This window comes from Bradysia coprophila, unplaced genomic scaffold, assembly GCF_014529535.1.
Source record: "Bradysia coprophila strain Holo2 unplaced genomic scaffold, BU_Bcop_v1 contig_94, whole genome shotgun sequence".
NCBI classification, from domain to species: Eukaryota; Metazoa; Arthropoda; class Insecta; order Diptera; family Sciaridae; genus Bradysia; species Bradysia coprophila.
Window position 1 is genome coordinate 3,942,814 of NW_023504022.1, and position 22,474 is coordinate 3,965,287.

The 22,474-nt window shown below is 34.3% G+C and overlaps 2 protein-coding genes and 1 long non-coding RNA gene across 5 annotated transcripts in view; 1 reads left to right on the forward strand and 2 right to left on the reverse strand.

Annotated features, from left to right (window-relative positions):
* Nucleotides 1-15,963, reverse strand: part of LOC119085003 (zinc finger protein 2) — a 93,849-nt gene extending 77,886 nt beyond the window's left edge. The window contains exon 1 of one of the 2 annotated variants that reach the window (XM_037195179.1): nucleotides 15,645-15,963. The gene's annotated coding sequence lies outside the window, so the exon portion shown is untranslated. Of the gene's footprint in view, nucleotides 1-11,176; nucleotides 11,722-15,644 lie in introns of those variants that run through there. The other variant, XM_037195180.1, reaches the window with a different exon arrangement.
* LOC119085005 (putative inorganic phosphate cotransporter) lies at nucleotides 424-2,573 on the forward strand. The gene is made up of 7 exons (XM_037195186.1): nucleotides 424-644; nucleotides 737-1,272; nucleotides 1,329-1,442; nucleotides 1,496-1,880; nucleotides 1,954-2,186; nucleotides 2,255-2,274; nucleotides 2,339-2,573. The coding sequence occupies exons 1-7, from the start codon at nucleotides 638-640 to the stop codon at nucleotides 2,514-2,516; spliced, it is 1,473 nt and encodes a 490-aa protein (XP_037051081.1). The 5' UTR covers nucleotides 424-637; the 3' UTR covers nucleotides 2,517-2,573.
* Nucleotides 15,964-16,075: 112 nt separating the features above from the next.
* LOC119085012 lies at nucleotides 16,076-17,122 on the reverse strand. 2 transcript variants are annotated; one of them, XR_005089200.1, is made up of 2 exons: nucleotides 16,959-17,122; nucleotides 16,076-16,274 (listed from the first exon to the last, which is right to left on the reverse strand). It is a non-coding gene; the product is annotated as an uncharacterized LOC119085012 (long non-coding RNA). The 2 variants fall into 2 exon arrangements; XR_005089201.1 differs by having other exon boundaries at nucleotides 16,076-16,291.
* Nucleotides 17,123-22,474: the final 5,352 nt, after the last annotated feature.

Consider the following 22,474-nt stretch of genomic DNA (forward strand, 5'->3'; position numbering starts at 1 on the left):
AATTTTACGGCCGCATTTCATTAAAAGTGAATCATAAAATTGAGAGTGGAAATTATGTACATGCAAAAGCCAACACACTGTCCATCAATTTAATGAAATTTACGTCATTTATGTTGCATGGTTAAAAATTAAAAGATGAATGTCCATTTGTGATTAAGAACCTTTTGGCACATTAAAGTTCATTGCATACTCATACAGGTAAGACGGCATGTTATAACAATGGTTCGCTCTGAGAAAAAATTTCATTTTTTTTTCTTTCGTCGAATTGTTTTAGTTCTTAGAAAGAAAGCGTAAAATGCTTTAGTTTACAAGCGTCATAAACACCCTGTGCTATAGAACAGCCGCACATTACATAGGTGTGCAGTACACAGTAATCTCAATATTATGAGAGACATATCGCGTTAACTATGTTAATAAGATGTATACAACCAGTATTAACGTAGACGTCTACAACGTCGGAGTGTGCCACAAAGTCAATCATTACAACTGGGAACATGCTTTTCAAATAAAAGTTTCGTTTTAATCTCAAATTAATTGAGCTAAATACTGATAACATTCAGTCTATTCAGTTTATTACGTATTATCGCATCAGACATAGTGTTTTCATAGTCTGTTCAACAACTACTAATTCTCAACAATGACAAGTGAGTTAGACAGATAAGAAAAAATTGTGAAAAACACTTCCGATTCCGATTGCGTACGACTGAAGTTTTACCACTTTGTTTGCCCCATTCAGAATGTTGTTTACCTCAGCGTATCGTACTCGCCGTTATGACATTCCTCGGCTTCATGACCGAGTACATGATGAGAAATTTGCTCAGCATCGCAATCACACAAATCGCCAAGAAAACGTACACAAATGATTCGATTATTTCGGGCGATGTTTGTCCTATTGATAATGAAACAATCGTAGATGATAATGACGGACAAGGTGATGCGGATGGCTTGTATGAATGGAACGAAACCATTCAGGGTGTTATATTGTCATCGTTTTATTGGGGATATATCGTTACGCACATACCCGGAGGAATTCTAGTTGAACGATTCGGTGGAAAAGTTTTGTTATTGTCGGGCATTGTGGCAACAAGTGTTCTAACATGTTTGACACCAGTGTCGATTACGTACGGTGGCGCATATTTATTAGTTGCGAATCGAGTTGTTATGGGACTCTGTCAAGGTTTTATTTATGCGGCAGTGTTCGGACTACTTTCGACTTGGATACCATTGCGCGAACGAACCACATTGGGAGTGTTTGTCCTGAGTGGCATTCAGGTAAATCGTCGGAAAGTGGGTGGTGAATAAATGAAGCAAACTTTTTACTTCAACAGTTCGGTTCCATACTTTCGACCTATTTGTCGGGTGTTCTGCTTCAGAATATGGATGGCTGGGAGTGGCCATTTTACATTTACAGTATCATTGGAACCGTGTGGTGTCTGGCATTCGTAATGTTTCAAGAACGATCGTTATGTGCACTGTCTAACATTTTCATACGCAGGCATTATTCTGCTCAAAGGATCCTGAGTCTAACCGTTTCATCTCGGAGAAGGAAAAGGCTTATTTACAACAAGAAATCGGCACGCTTCGTCGAGATGTGGACTTGCCGTTGGCACCGTACAGGGCCATTCTGACAAGTGTTCCCGTATGGGCAATAATAATTAGTCAAACTGGCATCGACTTTTCATTCTATGTAATGACAACCGATTTACCGAAGTATCTCTCGGATGTTATGCGTTTCGATGTTGAGAAAAATGGACTGTACAGTTCGTTGCCGCAAGTTCTAAACTTCTTTAGTGCTATGGGATTCGGCGTTCTGAGTGACATTTGTATAAATCGGAAAATTTTGTCTGTGAGAAATACGAGAAGATATTTCACTACAGCTGGTATGTATAGTGTCGATCGAGGACCTCGATTCACGGTGTTGATGTTATATGAAAGTAACTATCTATTCGTAAGGAATAACTGGACTTGCGGTTTGCTTCATTCTGGCATCGTATTCCGGATGCAATCGTTTAAGTGCAATTCTGTTCTTCTCATTTGCTTCTGGATTCGCTGGTCTTGACAACAGTCGCGTGAATAACATGGATCTAAGTCCGAACTATGCACCAACAATAATTTCAATAGTTAACAGTTGTGGATCGGCCATGGGAATTCTAGCGCCTCTTGCTGTTGGACTACTAACACCAAATGTAGGTTGATTTTATCAACAAGTTGAGAGTTGAGAATTGACAATACAAAATTCTTTTTCCACTTTCAGGCTACCATTTATGAATGGAGGTTTGTGCCACTCAACAAATGACTTGTGAGACCATTCAGGATTTCGTTAAATTTGTAATTTCAGAGTCGTATTTTGGATGGTTTTTGGCATTCTACTGGGAACCGGCTTAATCTACCTGCTGTTCGCTGATGGTGAAGTGCAGCATTGGAATGATCCGAAAAAATCAAAACAACGGACGGACGATAAGGAGAGTCCCGAGGACAGTTTTGATAAAAATGTCTCTAGCAGTAGCAAATTTTGATGTTCCTTGGATATGTCGGTTAAATAAAGTAAAAACAAAAACCTTAAAACACTTGCGGCAGACGCAATTTTAATTTCCAAACCACACATAACAATTCGATACAACTTGCAAAAAGCTTACTCAAGGTGAGACACGATGTTATTATCTAATCGCAGATACTGTAAACTTTACGTATGTGCAATACCGCCACGCTCATGCATGTAAATGTTAATTTAATTACACATTCACCTTCATGTGGATTAACGTTAAATAGTTTAAACGACCATATCGTTCGCCGGACCGGGCCTGTAAATACAGCCGAAAATCGTGCAAAGTGACCGCATAAATTATATGTGTAATGATTGATTTGTGATTAATCATAATCACAACAACAATGTCTGTGGCTTATTTATATATGTGGCATTAATAGAACATACATCTTGGTCATGTATGCCGAATGGTTTTTCTTCTTCATTATTTCATTCACCATTCATTAAGCGCTAGAATACATACATCATTATGTTAAGTTAACATCTCTCGTAGCTTAAGACTAGGGAGACGGAATATATTTATGTATAAAGAAAAATCGTCTTAAAACTCATAAGCACAATGAGAATGAATAACAAAAAAAAAATTAAAAGAAAAAAAAATCCGAAAAATTCTTAATTGAATAAACGGGCCACACAATCTTTCATTTCATTTCTTTTCAATTCCTCTGCACCTCCGCACCCAATAAATGAAATTATTTTTTCTTATTGTTGTAGATTTAATCATAATTCCCTATGGTTAGCTGATGAACGTTGTATGTATGGTTGTGTGCGTTTATTGTTTGGTTATAAGATTTAAGAATCTGAGACATGAAATTGGTTATGGGTTTGTAAAGAAAGAGATATAACGGCAAAGGGATCATCTGAAGGATCATTCTCTTTTTTTATTATTTATTTTTTGTTTATTCTTCTTATTAAAGAAAATATTTTATTTGAAAATTAAGGAAGGAATTGTTCGAATTGTTGTAAGATATTTTCGATACTTTATTTAATCCGGCTACATGGGTGACGAGCAGAAGAGCGGTTCAATTGGAAATGACGAAACAATTGATTGAAATCCCGGGAAATGTGTGTTAGCACTTTGATCCACACACAAAATTTCATCAATAAATCCAATGATTTGTTGGACCTGGCCATACTGTCCATGGATTCTTGTAAAAGAACAGGGCGCCGATTCTCGAAACATCCGTAACTTTAAGAACTCGTAACATGACAGTTCCAATGGGATTTTATACATGTAACTGTCAAACGAATTCTTAGTGGACACGAATTTTACGAGAATCTACGCCCAGAAAATGATTTTTTGCCTTAAGAGTGATATCGCGAAATCTTCGAACAACTTTGGGACAAGGGGTCACGGATATTATTGACTTATAGCTCATTCGATTCGTTGAACTGTTGCGGGTAAAACGTAGTACTACGTTTGGTGTCATATATTTTAATGTCGACGCTCGAGGTCATGAAGTAAGGGTTCGCCAAAAGGGGTCCAAAATCGCTTTCTCGCGATTAGTCGAGTAAAACAATTTTGGGAAAAAAAACTTTTTTAGCTAAGCTTTCAGGCCTTGAAGAGACGCACATTTTGAGTATACACACCACCAGGTCCATGTTGACCTGTTGGTGATATCAATCATTTTAGGTGGACAAATAGGTGATTTTCCCAAGTCCCTGACCGGTTGCAGTGACATAAGTCCGAGACATGGTATGTATGGTGAGAGAGCCTAGCCTCTGTAGCACCATAACACGTAAAAACATCCTTGGATAAGTTTCACTGCAAAGGGTTGGAGCGACTTTAGCGGAAGTCCACCCCAAGTCGACGAAATTTTATCCCTTTATTTCGTTTGTTTTTCGCTTTTTTGAGGTTTTTTGTGCGGCCATTCATTATTTATTGCTGACAAGAGTCAACTAAAATAAAGAATTTTTCGATGTATTCACGTGGTTCTTAGACTCTTGGAACCGAAATTTCGATCTATTTGGACTATTTTCTATATAAAAGTGGGGTATGAAGCATTTTTGGACATTTTTGTGGCTATTCAATATTTATTTTCAATAAAAGTGTTATCTGAAGTTAATTAAAAGAAAGTCAAGAGTTACTTGATATATCCACGTTGGTTACGTACACTACGACTTAAAATTTCGAACGTTTTGTGCATATATTTCGACTATTTTCCAGTAATTCCAGCGCCGAAATTAATTGGCACCGGGGTCTACAAAATAACGTTTTAAGCGCTGCATATTGGCTGGTTTTAGACTGTTAGTAAGTAAAAAAGGAAGAAGTGTCTTTTTTGAAAAGTGTGTGCTGTGCCGCTCCAGCCGAAACTTTGCATTGCACGGGATATGCCAAAACTCATTTCATGAACAAAAGTCGCTTGATATGCAAAAAAAAAACATTTTTTTCCTCTCATCTTCAATTCGCCTGCCCATTCTGTCGCTTCTATTTTTGGTAAAATCGATCAAACTCCATTGTCAAACCCTACCAAATTTACACCCAAATAATATCCCTTATAATTCCTATCAAAGGATCATTCATCGTTTTACTTTTATGGAGTAGATTGTTATCATCGGAATAGATTTTATGGCTCTTTTTTTTACTATAAAACACTATGTGCGTTCCGGTACACAATATATATATCCGATACCTAAAACACATATATGACATATGGTGTATCATTGTACGATTGTTTGGAATTCGGTAGCTAGAAGCAGCATAAAAAAAAACATTTTAATGCGACCATTCAAAACGTATCCACACTATAACAACATCATGATGATGATGATGATAGTGTTGTTAGATGGATGATTTCTATGAACACATGAATGTTGTATATATACAATTCTGGTGTGCTTTATATATATATACGTACGTACATATATAGAGAGATAGCATTTTTCCTATGTACAAAGTCAAGTACATATGATATTTATTGAAGAAACGTGTTTTCAGTTTTATATATGAAAACTTATATGGTTGGTTTTTTGCGCGCCTTAGACCATTACAACCTAAAAACCCATATGATTTTTGTGAATGTACAACAATGTCGCTCATACATATACCTATCATATATTATACATGCTGGTCGGTGATTTTTTTTTGGTCGAGTACATAAAATATCTTTTTACTATGTGTATCGAACGCATAATGTGGATTGTATATACAATGTGCTGTATATAACAACGAAATATAATAATAAAAAAAATGAACGAAATCGAAATGGTCAATGAAAAGTCATGTGCGTGTTTTATCTCGCATCTCCTCCTATAAATGGAATAATCTGTTCTGCAGGATGGTTGCGTATACAAACAAATTTCAAGATTTGATTTTATTTTTTTATTTACATACCGATCCATGTCCCGAATCGATCTCATGTGTATTAAAGGTGGAATCAATTTGAATTGAAAATATCCACGAAAATTCGCACATAAAAAACTGACCTCAACTTTCCCCATAAAATCACAAAATATATTTCCATCAAAGGTCAGTTTCTGTCGTATATATACAATCGTGCAATCAACAGCGAATACGGTGGAAACAAAAATCATACATTTTACACTCTCCAAACAGGCGATACCTTTTCAACTTCCTAACGTACGTATAGTTCACTAGTTCACCAATAACATATTCTTTCAATGGAACAGAACGAAAAAAAAAACGGAAAAATTTACTACGAAACGAAAAAAAGGGCTATTTGCGTGTCAGCTATCTCGAAACTTTATCTGGGACATAATATGTTTGTGTTAACACTTATGTTTTACAAATTACACAGCGCATAATTTTATACATTTTTTTTTTCATTTCGAGCGTTGCGTTGCGTCATTTTCATTCATATTTTTTTTTGTTCCTTCAGTACCCATCTTTTACCTATACTAACCGGTCGGCGTGGAGAATTTGTTACGGTTTCTTTTCTCTTTTTTTTATTTCACATATTTATGTGTTTCGGGAGGAGATGCGTTGTTAAAGAAGAAATTATTTGATTTTTATTTCTAATTAACACTTTCGATTGCTCGTTATGAATGTGTATATGAGGCGAGGAGAGGTATCACCTTAGGATCGTACAAAATATTACATTGTAACTTGAGGAGTTAACTGCGTGGTAATGCAAATTGAAATCAATTAAACGAATCATTTCAATTTCTCTATTAAATTGCTGTATGGTTCTCATGGTATCTTTGAAGTTGTAGCTCGTATTGATACTTCTATCCGCAAGATCAGAATGGAGAAGAATTTTAAGCTTTTCAGTTTCCATGGGACCATAGGTAAATCGACTAGTCAACGTTCCGATTATAGATTATATGGAAATATTGTCTGGAAATAAAAGCCCAGCTGTTTAATTCTATTACATTTCGTCATAGAATAGGTTTGTTCCAAATAACTGTAAACCCGAACTTTGACAATACGAACGCCGACGATTTCATCCACAGAGATGAACATAACCTAAACGTCAACCAATTTCTTTGAAATTTTTTCGTTAAAATTTTCGTCAACCTGAAAGTTGAGGTTAAGTTGCCTTCTGTGGATGAAATTTGACATTTCGAAATTACCTTGGAACAAACCTATTACTAATGTCAGCACCCTATTTATTCGTGAATCAACTTCACAGCTATGACATTTCATTGACATTTTACCTGATTGAAGTTGTATCACCAGAAAAGAGAGTGCAAAGAATGAAGTACTGAAAAAAATTGTGGCGCCTCTACAGACCAATCGAGGTTTCCCATAGCCGTAGGATTGTTCACTTCTCACTTTTTCTGCGATACAAAAGTGTAACTATTAACACGTTGCCGGTTATTGTGACTCGTCAACTTTAGGCACACCGGAAAGTGCTAATGAAGTCGAGGAATACCTCCAAATAAATTTCTAAAAATCAAAAATTTGAGCCCTATCCGCTACGTATTAACAAGGGACTCCACATGTAAGCATAAAGGGCAGTAAATCACTGTAAAGTGCAGCAAATTTCACGCATTAAATTCGATTAAATCGTTTTGAAACAGCTATTAATCATCTGATATCAATGACGACAAAGGTGAGCTAAGAGATGATGTTCATCTATTTAGCAGGTCGTACACTAAAATCTTGAAGTAATAGATTTTGTGTCAAACGTTCAGAGATATTTTAAAGAACTGTAAAACTAACAGTGTTGTTTAACATCCCGATACACTTGTCATTCGCATGTCTAAGAGCTTAATCGAACCTGTATCAGTCAATGAAATTCCAACAAGTCCAATTGACATATTGTTGCGCCCCTCTACTATAAAGAGCGGGTCAACTGATTACTGCGATTACTGAAAGAAATCGGATTGCATTTTTCGCACAGTTTCTAAACGAACCGAGTCGATGAAATTTCTATCGAAATAAAATATGGTCGAACGTGCCATCCACATCGAATGGAAAGTGTGTGGTAGTAAATATACAAAATACTAAAACAATAACAATTCAATCCCTCGGTCCATTCACCCATAAAAAGAAGACATATAGGAGAAGAAAAAAAAAACGCAATCAACCATCAAATCTGCACAATTTACCGGGTCAATCATAAAAAAATATCCAACACTGCAGCCATATCTACCGGTTCCTGTGTATTTATTTATTTTATTTATTTATTTTTTTTGTTCGTTTTTAAAGACATCATATCCGTACAAGTCAGAGTTATATGTTGATCTACAAAATACGGTGGAAAAAAATTTTTTAAATTTTTGTTGATTTTTTATGTGCGTAGTCATAGTAAGATCCATTTCTTCTGGTATATAAAAAAATCCACATTTATATACACATACGGTTTGTCTAGACTACCTTAACTTTTTTTTTATATATTATATTGATCACAATACACAACCAATGGGAAATGTGTAAAGGAATAGATAGTTTGTACATAGAGAGGACCAGCAAAAAAAAGGTATATACAGAAAAAAAATAGTGTGGATGGAGGCCGCTCATGTAATCTATATATAGAATATGATTCAAGTCGTTGAGTTCAATATTTTTTCCTATCTTCAATATAAAGTGGGTACGTAACCGTAACGTACCCATCATCGCATTAGATGCGGACTGTATATATAACAAATAACAAAAAATGGGAAATAAATAAGCCACCCTTTTGGTTTTGCTTATTATGCTGATATTGTATATATATCGGAAGGTTGTTTGGTATGTGATAGAATGAGAATATTTTGTTGTTGTAATTTTTCGGACTCAATTCTCTTGTTTATAATTTAACGTCGCTCTGCGGACAATTTGGTTGATTTCCAATTAAGTCCCGCAGTATTTTTCTTTCTCTGTTTTTTTCTGGCTATTTAAACAATTATCTTCAATTAAATCAATTCAAAAACACAAATCTTCCATTATATCTTCCATTTTGCAATCACGACTCCGACACCCATAAATACGGTACAACAATAAATTGAAACGTTAATTTTCCAACAACACCATTAATATTAATATCCATTTACTCCGCATATATACACAGACATGGTTATACTGTGTAAGCGAACATAATATTATCCAGTGCATACCAATGGAATTATCTCAGTAACACAAAAATTAAAATTGAATAGGATCAACTCATCGATAAATTACATCCTCATTAACGACACTCACCAAAGCCAAATACAAAAAAAAAAACGAGAACTCAGTTGATTATGCTACAATATTAGATCTTTTCAACTCAATGCCAAACATTCGTTTGCACCAAGAGCACACGATACATAATATATAGTCATACGCACAGTGTTGTATATGTAATGTCTGTGTGGATAAGCGGTATTTTATATTTATTGCTCCCCATTTTCATAGTGAGAAATAAGTAGTTAAGATCGTGTTATTTCTAATATACGCATTTAATCGAACGAAGTCTCTATTCATTTGCGGTTAAACGTTCCATTCAAAGACAAATTGGCTCGATAGAAGCAGAAAAAAAAAACCCTAAAAATATTTGTCAAATCAACGTCTGAATGGAATTGAACTATCGATGGCTAAATGTTGGAAAAACAATACGATTAGAAGGAACGATTCAGCGTGATCTCTATTTTCGGTGGACCGAATCAGTTATAAAATAAGAGTTTTGACGCTACTGACTAGCATCAGTAACCTTGTCCTTCGTTAAATTTTTTAAGCGTTAGAAAATTGATCTCGTTAATAACATGTTGTCATTACAAAGGAATCCATAAGTCGGTCCTATAGACGACCTTACTGCAGAAGAACATAAATCTCACAACACAATACATTCAGTGACAATTTTCATTGGAGTAGAATTTGCATTGATACACCGACGGCGAATATCTTCAAATGCTAAAACAATGCTCGTGTATTTCTCTCGAAAAACGTAACAAAATGCGAAGGCCGCAGACACTATCATGACCATTTTGCATTATAATTTCCATTTTATTACCATCAATAATCAAACAAACATCTTTTACACATTTATGGGTTCAACATTCGCTAGACGATATCATCAAACTGTTTAATCTCATAATCAAGAAGTTAACCGATGAAAAAGCCACTGTACAGAAGAGATTGGTGTTGTTAATTGTGTGTTTCATTGTTTTTTTTGTTTGATATTCAGATAGGCTAATCGAAGAGAAATTGGTTGAACTAATGGGAATGGTAACCATCGACTATCCATTCATTTAAATTAGCCATCAATATAACCACATTGGATAAATTGCATAGGAAATGCACCGAATCGCTTCGATTAATCGTGTTTTCCCACATTTAGTCGTCAATAGCATTGTCTGTCCGTTGCAAACGTTGTCAATGACTTGATTTTTTGATGGGGTTTTTCGAAGCAATTTGTCGGTAAATCTTTAGAAATGGTAAGCGAATCGAGATACAATCATTAAATCTGCTACTTCATTTGCCTAAACAAAAATTCTTTTACTTTATTCGCCTTACCACGCTGACCATTATAAGACAAGATTAGTCATAGGTTAGGTGATCGCTTATTTTTGTCGTGGCTGTCGATCCCAAATTCTCAGGGTATCAAACCCTAGGTAGACTACAAACGTACACAATGACATGTTTGTCGTTAGTAAAAGCGGTAACTAATGAAATAGGCGCTAAAAACGGTGTTGCCTTCCTATATTGTTTACGTTGGGCAAATACGAAGGACTTATGTGAGATACTTGAGCAACAAGGAGAGGGTAGATTCTTGTGAGACACACATAGAAACCTGATGTATACCAGCAGATTTTACCGTGCTACGCGGTAAACTAAGATTAATAGGGAAACATAAATGTCTGACAATTTTAGGGTAGATGTCAAGCGAATTTAGAGTAGACGTCAAACGAATTGTTTGTTTTCTTAAACTCACATAATAAATTAAGATTGGCTCACCTAGTTTGTGTATATTACGTAGGTGGAAGCACGGGGTTTCAGGGGGTTTCGAACATTTAGTTTTTTCATGTTGCAGATATTGCAGTGTCAAATTCTGTCCAAGATGTGACATATTTGCAGGGTATTGGCCTTTTTCACAAAGTATAATCAGCGTAACCTTCGTAAAAAGAATCTTGAATCTGACAAGAGCACGTGTGCCAACGTGTAAAAAACAAATGTTCAAAAACCCCTGCTGAACCGTGGCGATCCTCTTGTCAAACGGACAGTACATAAACAAATTCCATCATTTATTGTAGATATGGACTACTTACCGGCAATAGTTAAAAATTCCTATCAGGAGCGTACATGTTAATATTCCGAATGAATTTGACATCGGATTTTCGTAAGAAACTCAAAATAATTACAATTTCTATTGATCACAATCACTAAAATAACCTTAGACAGGCAGCCCTTAGGAAGCCTTTCTTATTAAAAATCATCACCCAGGCCTTGGATAGGCTTCACAATAATTATTTTCGATTAAAAAAACACAAACAATCGACCTGCGACTTTTTGAGGTTAGATATCTTTTCACACACCGACACCGACCGATGAGCAATTCACGTAAACATCGACGAACACAAATGCAGTTTACTTTATAAAAATGGTTTGAACCGTTTCGCCTAAATGCGAACAAAAAAGTGTCGTTTGTTTATAATCTTTAAGGGAATTTATGTTTTACAATTCCTTTACCACCGCTTTAACAACCAACAACTGAAAAGACTTAATATTTTGGTCTACAATATGTCGATATGTCAAAAATTCCATAGACGTTCAATGGGGAGGGGTTGTTTTGATCGTAAATTTTGTCGGTAGTTTTTTGATGAAATATTGAATGAATGGAAAGATCGCACTAAATCAGTGTCTGTGTGGTACGGAAGGCATACGAAATTTTTTTTGTGTGTTATAAGTCAACAATCGACGACTTGATAGGAAAACTGATGTTTTCGGACAGATCAATGGAGGATCATCCAAATCATCTTATTCCTAAATTGACTGAATTGTCACGTTGGGAGGTTGGCTTTTCTCGGATTAAATTTTTCGTTTTCTTTCAATAATATCTCCAGTTTGTACACAATTCTAAGGATCTACATTCCATCGAGAGCAACATAACCTACGAGATGTGACTTACAAATGTTGAGGAGGTTATGTCTCTAATGGATGAAATTTCACAGTAATTTGACAATTCGTATGGCCTTGGAACAAATGTATTGGTCTGTTCCAATGTTATTTGATCTGTCAAAGTGTCATCGATGGAGCTACAACCAAAAAGTTATTGTTGACAAATTGATCGCTAAAGCTTTGAGGCTATGACTCTCGTTCGTGTTCGGCTTGTGAAAAATCGTTTCTACCATATGATGGAACAAACATACACAGTCGGCTAGTTATCTCTTATCTATAAACACGAAAAGAAGAAAAACCGATTTGAGCCTGTGTGTGATAAAAATAGTGAAGTGATAGATTTTGTATAAAACATCAAGAGATGAAGTAACAGATTACAATGATGTCGTTGCGATACGCTTGCCATTTCTATCAGATGACATTACTGCACAAACGTTCTAAATAGTATGAAACCGATAATATTCTGTTATGCATTTTGCAAAGGTGTTAGCACACCTGGCTGCAACCAAAAATATTGTTAGCACACACCGACTTAAATAAAACTAAATAAAAAGAAGGACAGGTAGGTATAATAACTGCCGAAAATTTTAAACTATCCCATTGTGCGTGTAGTTTCTGAGAGTATAGATAAAATGTATTCGTTCCAAATATTTTTTTTTGTTCTTCACAGAATTTCGATTCTACACACAAAAAAAACATTTTTTTTTGTTTCTTATTTCATATTATACCTTTGCTGCATCATAAAATAATATTTTGTTTAGAAATTGAGAATTTAAGAATTAAAAAAAAAAATCTTTTTCTCTTAGATCTGAGATTCAGGATGCACATTTTTGCATAGTCATTGTTCCATATACACACGTCTAATATACACATTTCTGTAGTGCATTTTCGTACATATATTTTCATTGTTCTATTTTCGATCCCCTAACAAAATAAATGTTGATTTTGTCGATCTATCACTAGCTAATAAAGCCAAGAATGGAATTGGAATTTCACATTATAATGTGTGTGTGTGTGCACCAATGCAATAAGTTTAAAATGAAATGAAAAATGGTCGTTCGGTATTTATGACATCGATGAGATGAGCTGTGATTTTCGACAGTGACCAAACAATATTCAATTTGTGTTTGGGGTCTGTCAAATCGATTATTTACAGTACCAAGATTTATCCATTCGACCGCTTCCGTTCGGTGTGAATAGTGTGAATCTTCGGTAGGTATAGTTTTATGTTATGTGTTGTTATGCAACTGAAGAAGGCTGCAGTATGCAGATCCAAAATATTGCAAAAAAAATTCGGCGATTCTTTTGATAGGATGATGAATGATTTAGGCAAGAATCCACAATTTGATCTTGATTGAACGACTACAATTTGTATCGATTTGATGATTTTCAGAGTTTTGAAAATCTACTACTTCAAAGCTAAACTATCGTGTAGTAGTCCCCAAGGGGTGACATTTGCTTTTAAAAAATTCGAAAAAAAACGTAAATTTCTTAGAACAATTCTGACATTCGGTAATTAGGTTCTCGTTAAACGAAAAACCGGTTCTCACATCGCAATGCCAACCCTTATTATACACGTTGATTTGACAATGGAAAATGCACTTATTTGCAACACACCTAAGGAACATTCTTTTTTCAAATTCTAATATCTCTTGAGAATGTATCAGTGCAGAAAATTCTGTGTGAGCCCTGTTTCAAGGTAGAACCTCATCTGCGTCCTTTTCTATTCATTAAATATTTTAAACATTTTTTTCTTCTTCTAAAACGCATGTTAGTTACTATTATGGTTGAACATGTACACACATATATACACACCGGAGAGATCTCTCATCTATACTTAATAACATACCATTCAACAGCATAACTGAAGGATGATTAAACAAAAGGACCTTTCGCATTATTTCAAAAAATTGATACACAACGTGTATTTTGCCGTGGTATAGAATAATGTATAGGATTCTATGTATGGATGAAGCAAAAAAAAGAAGAAGTAATATTTATACAAAAGGACTAAAGGGCCCGGTTTTTGCGCACATCACCTCAATGTATATACATTGATGATGGAAGAAATGTACATATCATATACATAAAAGCGCTCCTCATAAATGATAAATAAATATAACGAAAATAAAAATTTTTGCGTTTATTAAGGGACGAGTGGGGTTCAGCAATACAAAGTATACAATTTTTCCGAACCGAACGTCTTATGAGTGTAAATAGGTTCGGTGATTTTAGACTTTTTTTTTCAGCATTCGTTTCCATGTATACATTTTTAAACAATGGGCCGGGGTATTACGTTTATAGAATAAGGGCATTATAGAAACAGGACAGTTTTTCTGGTTCTTCTTGATTGTTGTATAATTGAATGGTTTAATGATCTTCCATCTCGCTTGTTTATATCCACAAAAAAAAATAAGGAAAAATTGTCAATTTTGTAACGTCTCGTCGAAACCGTCTACTTACTACTATTCGCCAAGCGAAAAAGCCTTACAGCAAGCAGATAAAATTATTTGAATTATTAAATCCGAACACCTGGACAGGCGTTTCGTTATCGAAACTATGTCACAGCGCGTTATAATTATAAATGTTTGTGTGTTATGTGAGACTTTGGATTGAATAGAATTCGCATGGAACGATTTTTTTCTGTTTCTATTTCGGATTGGCTCTGGAGAAATGTGCAGTTGGCAAGAGTTTACGTTATTGATGAACGATCGTACATGATTGTAGCAATAGGGACATAATATAAGATGATGGCAAATTTTGTTGGAAAATATTTAGGGATCTTTGACAATTGATTTGTATGGTAAGATGCATCGAATCTTTGTTGTTCCGTTAATTATACAACGAATTGTAATCGACGGTTGCATTACAAACTGAATTAAAATCTATCCGATCTACACAGGTGATTGGCTGGAAAACGTAGCATTAACCACAAATATCAAGACCTACAGTAACTGCGAACGCGGATGATTCAAAACCACAGATTTTTTGCATTCTAAATTTAAGCCTACGTTTCTACGTACATGTTACAATTGCGCAAAACATATCTCTAATGAGAACAAAAGTTACTTGCGTAATTCTCCTTGCTACCTTTTTAATTTCACATGCCGTAAGGGTAAATCAAAACTGGTTTTACCCCTGCTTCTATCCATGGAACATCGTGTATTGAACACATGTAAAAAATTGTTATAATCGCGACATGCTTTCTTGAATGCTAAGTTGATCAAACTAAAAAGCAAAAGGGTCGTCCTAACAAACAATAGAGAACCGGACCGTGCGATCGGTGTTATCTCACGACTGCTTATCTAGACATTAAATCTGATAAAGGCAACATGGATGTCAAGGTTAAAACATCACCGGGTGGTTGAACTGATATGTTCACCGATTCCCAAAAGAAATATTCCGTATGGAGGACGAGAGAAGAACACCCACCCTTACTATTTCATTTAAACGAAAAACTTGATTGAGCAATAGTTATTCAAAACTACTTTCGAACGTCACTTGTTAGCAATAATTGAATTTGAATTTTTTATGCACGTCCAATATGGCTACTTATGTCCTGTCTGTATGGACTAGCGAAGTTTTAAAAAAAAGGGAATAATAATGATGCCAACAAACCTGTACAAATCCATCTGCATTATTATCCGTATTTTGTGTGTTAGTAGATTGTGTGGATATTGCCAGTTTTATTCAATGAATTACACGAAATTTGTTTTATTTTGTTTAGTTTTGTTACAAAGAAAATCCTTTTGGTTCCTTAAGGTTTGTGAACAAAATGTTGGTTAATTGATATGTGTCGTTCAAATCATTTCTTTTTTTATACACAAAACAATTTTTCTTCTCTTTTTTTTGCGTTAAAAATCAAACTTAATTTTTTAAATTTTATTTTTTGATATTTTTATTTTTGCTTTTTCATGATATCTTTGGCAATTTTTTTTTTTTTGATTTTTTTCACTTTTCACTAATTCATTTATGCAAAAATGAATTAAAATTAATTGCCCATTAAAAATTTCACAATGTTGGAATTTTCATTTAAATTTTTCCTTCTCCCTTCTTAATTTTGTGTGTGTGTGTGTGTTGTGTAATTATTATTGCTTACTTTTCGCAGTAGTAATAATAATTTGGTTTCTTGTATTCAATTCAATTATCTCACTTCTTTTAAATACATTTTTTTTTATGTATTTTGTTTTAAATTAATTAGCGAATCCATTTAATTTTAATTAGGAACATTTGACACCGTTTATTTTTCTGTTAAAAATTAAATTCTGTTTAAGAAAAAAGTAACGAAAAATTAATCAAACGAAATTTGTATTCATTAATTAACAATTATTTAAGAAAATAAAAATTTCAAATCAATTAATTTTTCCGATTAACAAAATATCAAACAGAAGTCAACTGAAAATGTCAAAAATCAACACAAAAAAAACCAATCGTTCAACAACGTGTTGTAAGTTTGCATTTAAGCTCTGATTGAGAGTTTATTCCGATTTGTTGATAACATTTTGTATCCGCACTGATAACATACTCATACACCATCTTTGACATGAATGAATGAATACAACAAAAATAAAACAACCGGAAAATCAACTCGATTTATTGTTTTTGACTGGAAAATAACAAAAACACACTGTCACTGCATTTAATCCGAATTCGACATGGTCATAATATCAATCAAATATTTAAAAAAAAAATTAATTAATCGCAAAATTAATTAATTGTTTAATTAAAACTGTAATCCAAAATAAATAAATTCTCGAACAGAAACGTCGACATATCCAGCAATTAAACAATTAATTAATTTCAAGCAGCAAATTAACAAAACAAACAAATGCAAAACAATAATTAAAACATTTTCAATTAATAATTATTTATTGAATTAATTTGCTCGCAATGAAAAACCATTTTGATTATAATAATAATAATAATAAAAACTTTTGTTGTTGTTAAATGTGCGCCGAGCGGTCTTAATAGTTATGCATGCGCTCCTGCCGAGCGGTGACCGAAGACTGGTCTCGTTTACATATCATTTTTTGGAAGGGATAAAAGAGTAGAAAGAATGGGACAAAGTTATCCGGTTAAAGCACCACCTCTCTATGGGGCGGCGATTACAGCGTTTTTTTTTTCTTCTTTCATTTGTATATTAGTGCGCTACATAGCGTTTTTCGTTATTTTCATGGATATAATATGCGAGTATTGTGACTATATTCAACTGTGTACGAAGCACAGAAATATTGCTCTAATATAAATACATGATAAAACAGAGAAGAATTTATATGTTCATATTCGTTTGTGAGGTGAATCGGTGTATATATCGATATACACACACTGTATGGTTGTTGTTTTTTTTGTCTAATCTAAATGGAAATATTGTCAATGAAACAGAGAAATGAGAATGAGAATGAGCGGAAGAGTTGGAAAACGAAATGAAGAGAGTTTGCACATATAGGTGAAATGAGAGAAAAATTTTCTTTGCTTTGGATGAATTATTTGCAGCCGAATGCGAATGTGATGGTCGTTTGTTTTGTTCTTTGACGCCCGGTTCAACTGAACTCGGCCAAATTAAATTTTGCCAGGACTCGAAGCCTGAAAAGTGATTCAGATTCAGATAAATATTTGACCATCAATCCACCAAAATATTAATTTTTTGAAGGTGATATGAAAGTTTTGACTAAAATTTGTCAAAGCTTCGGACATTGACTTAAATCTTCGTAGGTTAACCTGTTACAGACGCCAAGCATATGACCAGTGTTATTATTACTTCCATCGATTAAAGTATTTTTAATCTGTTGATTTCAAATCTTGTACTTCAATCTTTTTTAACATGCATTTTACCAGATATACGACCATATTACCAAGTGGTTGCCATTATTTTTGTTGTCGTTATCGATAACAGATGAATAGCCATATGTGACAGGTTAATAGAAATAGATTAACGCAGAATGACTCATTTTTATCAATAGTTTTGAATCCATAGGAAACCTCGGTTGATCTGAAGAGAGGTGCCATAACCTTTTTCAGTAATTCATTCTTTGCGCTCTATTTTCTAGTGATACAATTTCACTCCGGTAAAATATCCATGACATGTCATAGTAGATAAGTTGGTTCACAAAAATAGAACGCTGACATTAGTAATTCTATGACGTAATGTCTTAGAAATGTAATAGAATTTTACAAAATCTATTACATTTGATCATTAGTTTCCAAACAGCATGCAAAGTTTGTTGACTTTTTTTCGAACAGTTTCAGAAGATGTATTTGCTTACGAACTAGAACTGTACGAAGTTCCGTCAACCAGTGACTCAACCACCCACTCCAAAACATCAATATGCAAGGCCGAATCGGGACAAATTTAATTGTCAAAACCTTTCAATCTCAATAAGTTATTTGGGAAGACTTTGTTCAAATTTGCAAACGACCCACTTATCTCTAGTACCAATTGATACAAGTAACTAATGACACCTGATCGTGATGGTAGTTCATTTTGCATTCTCTTTTAATCCCTACAGTTAGTAGCTATCATACACAACGAATACAACAACTCTCGAAAATCAGTCATTTTGAAATATACATGGGAATCAAATTACAGTCTAAATATCCGACTTTTTCGCAACCTAAAGTGGCCGTTTTGCCCCTGAAAAGTATTACGTTTCTAACCTTGCTGTAGAACAACGTACTGCTCCGAATAATGTCTTACATTCATTGAACATATTAAAAATCCAAACTAAAGATTCAGTCACTTTTGATTTAGCAAGTATCTTTCACTGAATATGACTGCTCAGCTCACAATGAATAATTTTGAGTGATACCCGTTCAAAAGCTTTTGAAATTTCCTATTTAAAATGAAATATCAATAATAGACCACTTTTCAGATAAAGTCAAAGTCGTTAAACATCAAAGGATTGTCGATTGTGACCATAGTTCACATAGAAGCCCATTCCACCTAAAGTGGTTAGGGCATGGTACAGGGGAAAAACTGGAGCCTGGAGGTAAATTTTTTGAAACAGAACTTTTTCAAATGCTATTAGTCATAACTGTATCGTTTGTGAAGACCTTAAGACATTAAGAAACAAGCGAATCCACAACATTTATATGGATGCCATTATACATTTTCATCATTTTTCATCAATATTCATTACAGACTAAACAATGGAATCATTTTCGATCACATCAACGCAAATCGCTAGTGTGTCTTCGGCCTAAGCCCGAAGTTTCGCGTTAATGGGATCGACAATTATTTTTCATTGCGTTTAGTCTATGGTAAATATCGGATTGCAACATAATTGCGAACACAAAGTTGCTCATGTGTTTTCGGCATAATCATTTTATTGAAGATGAAATAAATCGATGGATCGATCGGTTTGCTTTGCCATGAACCTTCTCATATATAATTTGCCACTGATCTTAATCTTTAGTGATAATAGATATGCTTCTCCGTTTCTGAAAACATAATCTAATTTCGTTGAAGGGAGAAAAGCACACAAGCACACCCCAGCACCTCTTGAACAAATCTCACACAATAGCTTCTATTTTACGTCTTCTGCCAGGGCTTTTGTAAATGTGGATCCACTGTTTGATCAACGATTCCTTTTCGAAATACAAATTGACATCCGATTTTACGACCCTCAGAATGTTTGCATGGAATCGAAATAATTTAAAATTCTGCCTTCAGGTTCATTATTTCATTCACACTCCAATTGAAAAATAATATTTTCCATTTTTCCATAGAGGGTATCATTAAGCTTCTCTGATTTCAATATCATTATAACGAAGCCAAGAAAAATACCCATCCAATATCGTACACCAGAACAGAACATCTCGCATCTGTATAGCAATATCACACCGGTGAACGAAAGCCCATTTTTTTCTTCTCTTTACTCTTAGAATTTCTTGAACATTTATTTATCCAAATGAAAATGGGAATATGTATATGGTCGGATGGATGAACGTATATTTATACATACACCTCCATCTCCATCCATATCCAGATATTACAAATGCAACGCGCGCGACTGCTCACTGAGTCTATGAGAGCGAATTTCAAATTTCTTTCTTTTTCTTGTAAAAAAAATGTCTAAGAGGTGTGTGGAATGAGGAGAAGAGTATAATGGTGTAGAGAAACATACATACAGATTTTATAACATAGCGCGCATGGTGTGTATGAAAAAACTAAAGAACTCACTATATCATGTATAGAATGCGAACTTTTGTTGTGCTCGCACGATCTAACCGTGGGTTTTTAGCAGTGAATGTATCGTTATAAGACCCCCGAGATGATACTAAGTAGAAAGACGAAATGGTTTGTGCTATAAAAGCAGCAGACTTAGATTTGCTAAGCTGTTTTCATCTAACCAAACGCTTAATTCTTATCAATTAATACCTGTTACAGACAGTAAGCACATGTCAAGTATTATAGTCGGGTCTACTACTTCCATCGATTGAAGTATTTTTAATCTTTTGATTTCAAATCTTGTACTTCAATTTTTTTAACATGCATTTTACTATAAAAAGGACCATATTACCCAGAGCTTGTCATTATTTTGTCGTCGTTATTGAAAACAGATGAATAGCCGTATGTGACAGACTATATTAAACAGGTTTTTGTAGCAGCAGAGGATACGACCAAACTGCGATGCTTTAGGAGAAACAGTGACGAAGAGTAGTAGCTTTTGCTATGCTTGACTATTTACAGATGGCATTTTCCCTGTCAGAATAAATGTTAAAAAGTTTTCTTTTGCATAATGGTATTTCCATATCACTGCTCCTAGCATCACCACTCGTATGACAGACGTCAAAAAGCCTATAAATTTTGATACGTGTACGCGTGTACATTTGCATGTGTTGTGCGCTTAGAACATGATCCTTGTCTTAACGAAAGAGATGCAAATCTTATTCTAGTACAGTCTGCCTCCAGATATTTTCTATGTTTATGCTAGAAGCAGTGCTATGCAATTTCCATCTCACTCCATCTTTGAATCTGTTACGTCAGTTGTTTAAAGCTGTAAGCCCAAAACAAACCTATTATACGCTGTATCATTCAAGGCAGCGTTTTATTGGTTCCCAGACCGACATTTATCAAAAAAGTCTAATTACAAAATGCGTAGTGCACGTAATAAAACAACAGCCATGGTAAAATGAACCCATTAGCTTGCTTGTAATTTAGGAACTTCTCAGCCCCCATATTATTACCAGGAAAAAAAATCGACCATAATTTCCAGCCTTAATCTACACTACGTTCGTAGCTACACATAATACTTTACTTTCGAGTCAAAGAATATCATCCCATAAGGCACAATCAATAATAATTGCGGAACCACATCACATAGAACGATTGTAATGGGAATGGTATATAATACTTAGATCGTCCGTGGTATCATCATATTGTGGTTTATGTATTGTAATGTGCTCCGTCTAAAAATTGGAATTAAAGAATTGTCCGCCATCGGCATTAATATGTCGATTTTCGTTCGTTTTTACCATTTTTAATATGAAAAATGTGTGCGCCTCAATTATTTTATAACAAAATAATAAGTCGAGAAGAGGAACAAAAAACAAAAATGACGACAACGGCAACAACAACAACAATATTTTGCACACAGGTCTCAAACGCGCTAATTCTAATAGATGATAGGATGGCCGGTTCTGTTCCGTATGATGAACTGAATGTGCATATTGTGCATAATTTATCATGGTTATTATTATAAAATCTTCTCTCTTTTTTGTTTGTAATGATTTCGCATTTGATTATAGACATTGTGATAAGTGTGGTGCAGAGTGCAGACGTTTAAATGGAAATTTCAGTCTTAGTTGATTTCAAACTTGTTTCAAATATGCTTTTCAATGGCTTTTAATCGCAGCGACGCTTAATAATATGAAAAATATGCAAGAAAAGTGCAAGAGATAACTAAAGACATTTGAGGTCTACGAAAATTTTTGCTAGTAACTTTAACGAAAATCTCTTCCAAATTTTCGAATTTCTTCTCCAATAAATTTGTGAACTTTACACTTAAAAGTTTTGGAGGTTCCACCGACTTAAAATTTTTTAAATTTTAACTAAAACATAGCTAACGCCGACCCGTACGAAACACCTATTCGTATCAAAAGCCTTTACTGTGAAGCTCTTCATTTCTTTTACTTCATTCTCTACTGAAAAGCTATTCGCCCTTTAAAATCACTTACATTATCCACTCTTTGCCTTGTTAGCATATACAAATAAATTGCCGGAGGCAATATAGATAGCCCCGTACGAAGTCAACTTTCATAAATTCCTATTTAGACAGCTATATACCGCTATATTTACCTATATTTTCCTATAAATAAACATTTCACAGATGAATATGCTATTATATAGCTCCATATGCCTGTATATAGCTCAATATAGCTGTATATAGATATATATAGATGTCCATATATGGAATGTCTGAAACACCCCACACACATAACAAATTATT

What these genes read in the sequence shown, in the direction of transcription:
- LOC119085005 (XM_037195186.1), top strand. An exon ending in AAGATATTTCACTACAGCTG is followed by an intron (nt 1,881 to 1,953) that starts GTATGTATAGTG and finishes TCTATTCGTAAG; the next exon opens with GAATAACTGGACTTGCGGTT. An exon ending in GCTACCATTTATGAATGGAG is followed by an intron (nt 2,275 to 2,338) that starts GTTTGTGCCACT and finishes TTGTAATTTCAG; the next exon opens with AGTCGTATTTTGGATGGTTT.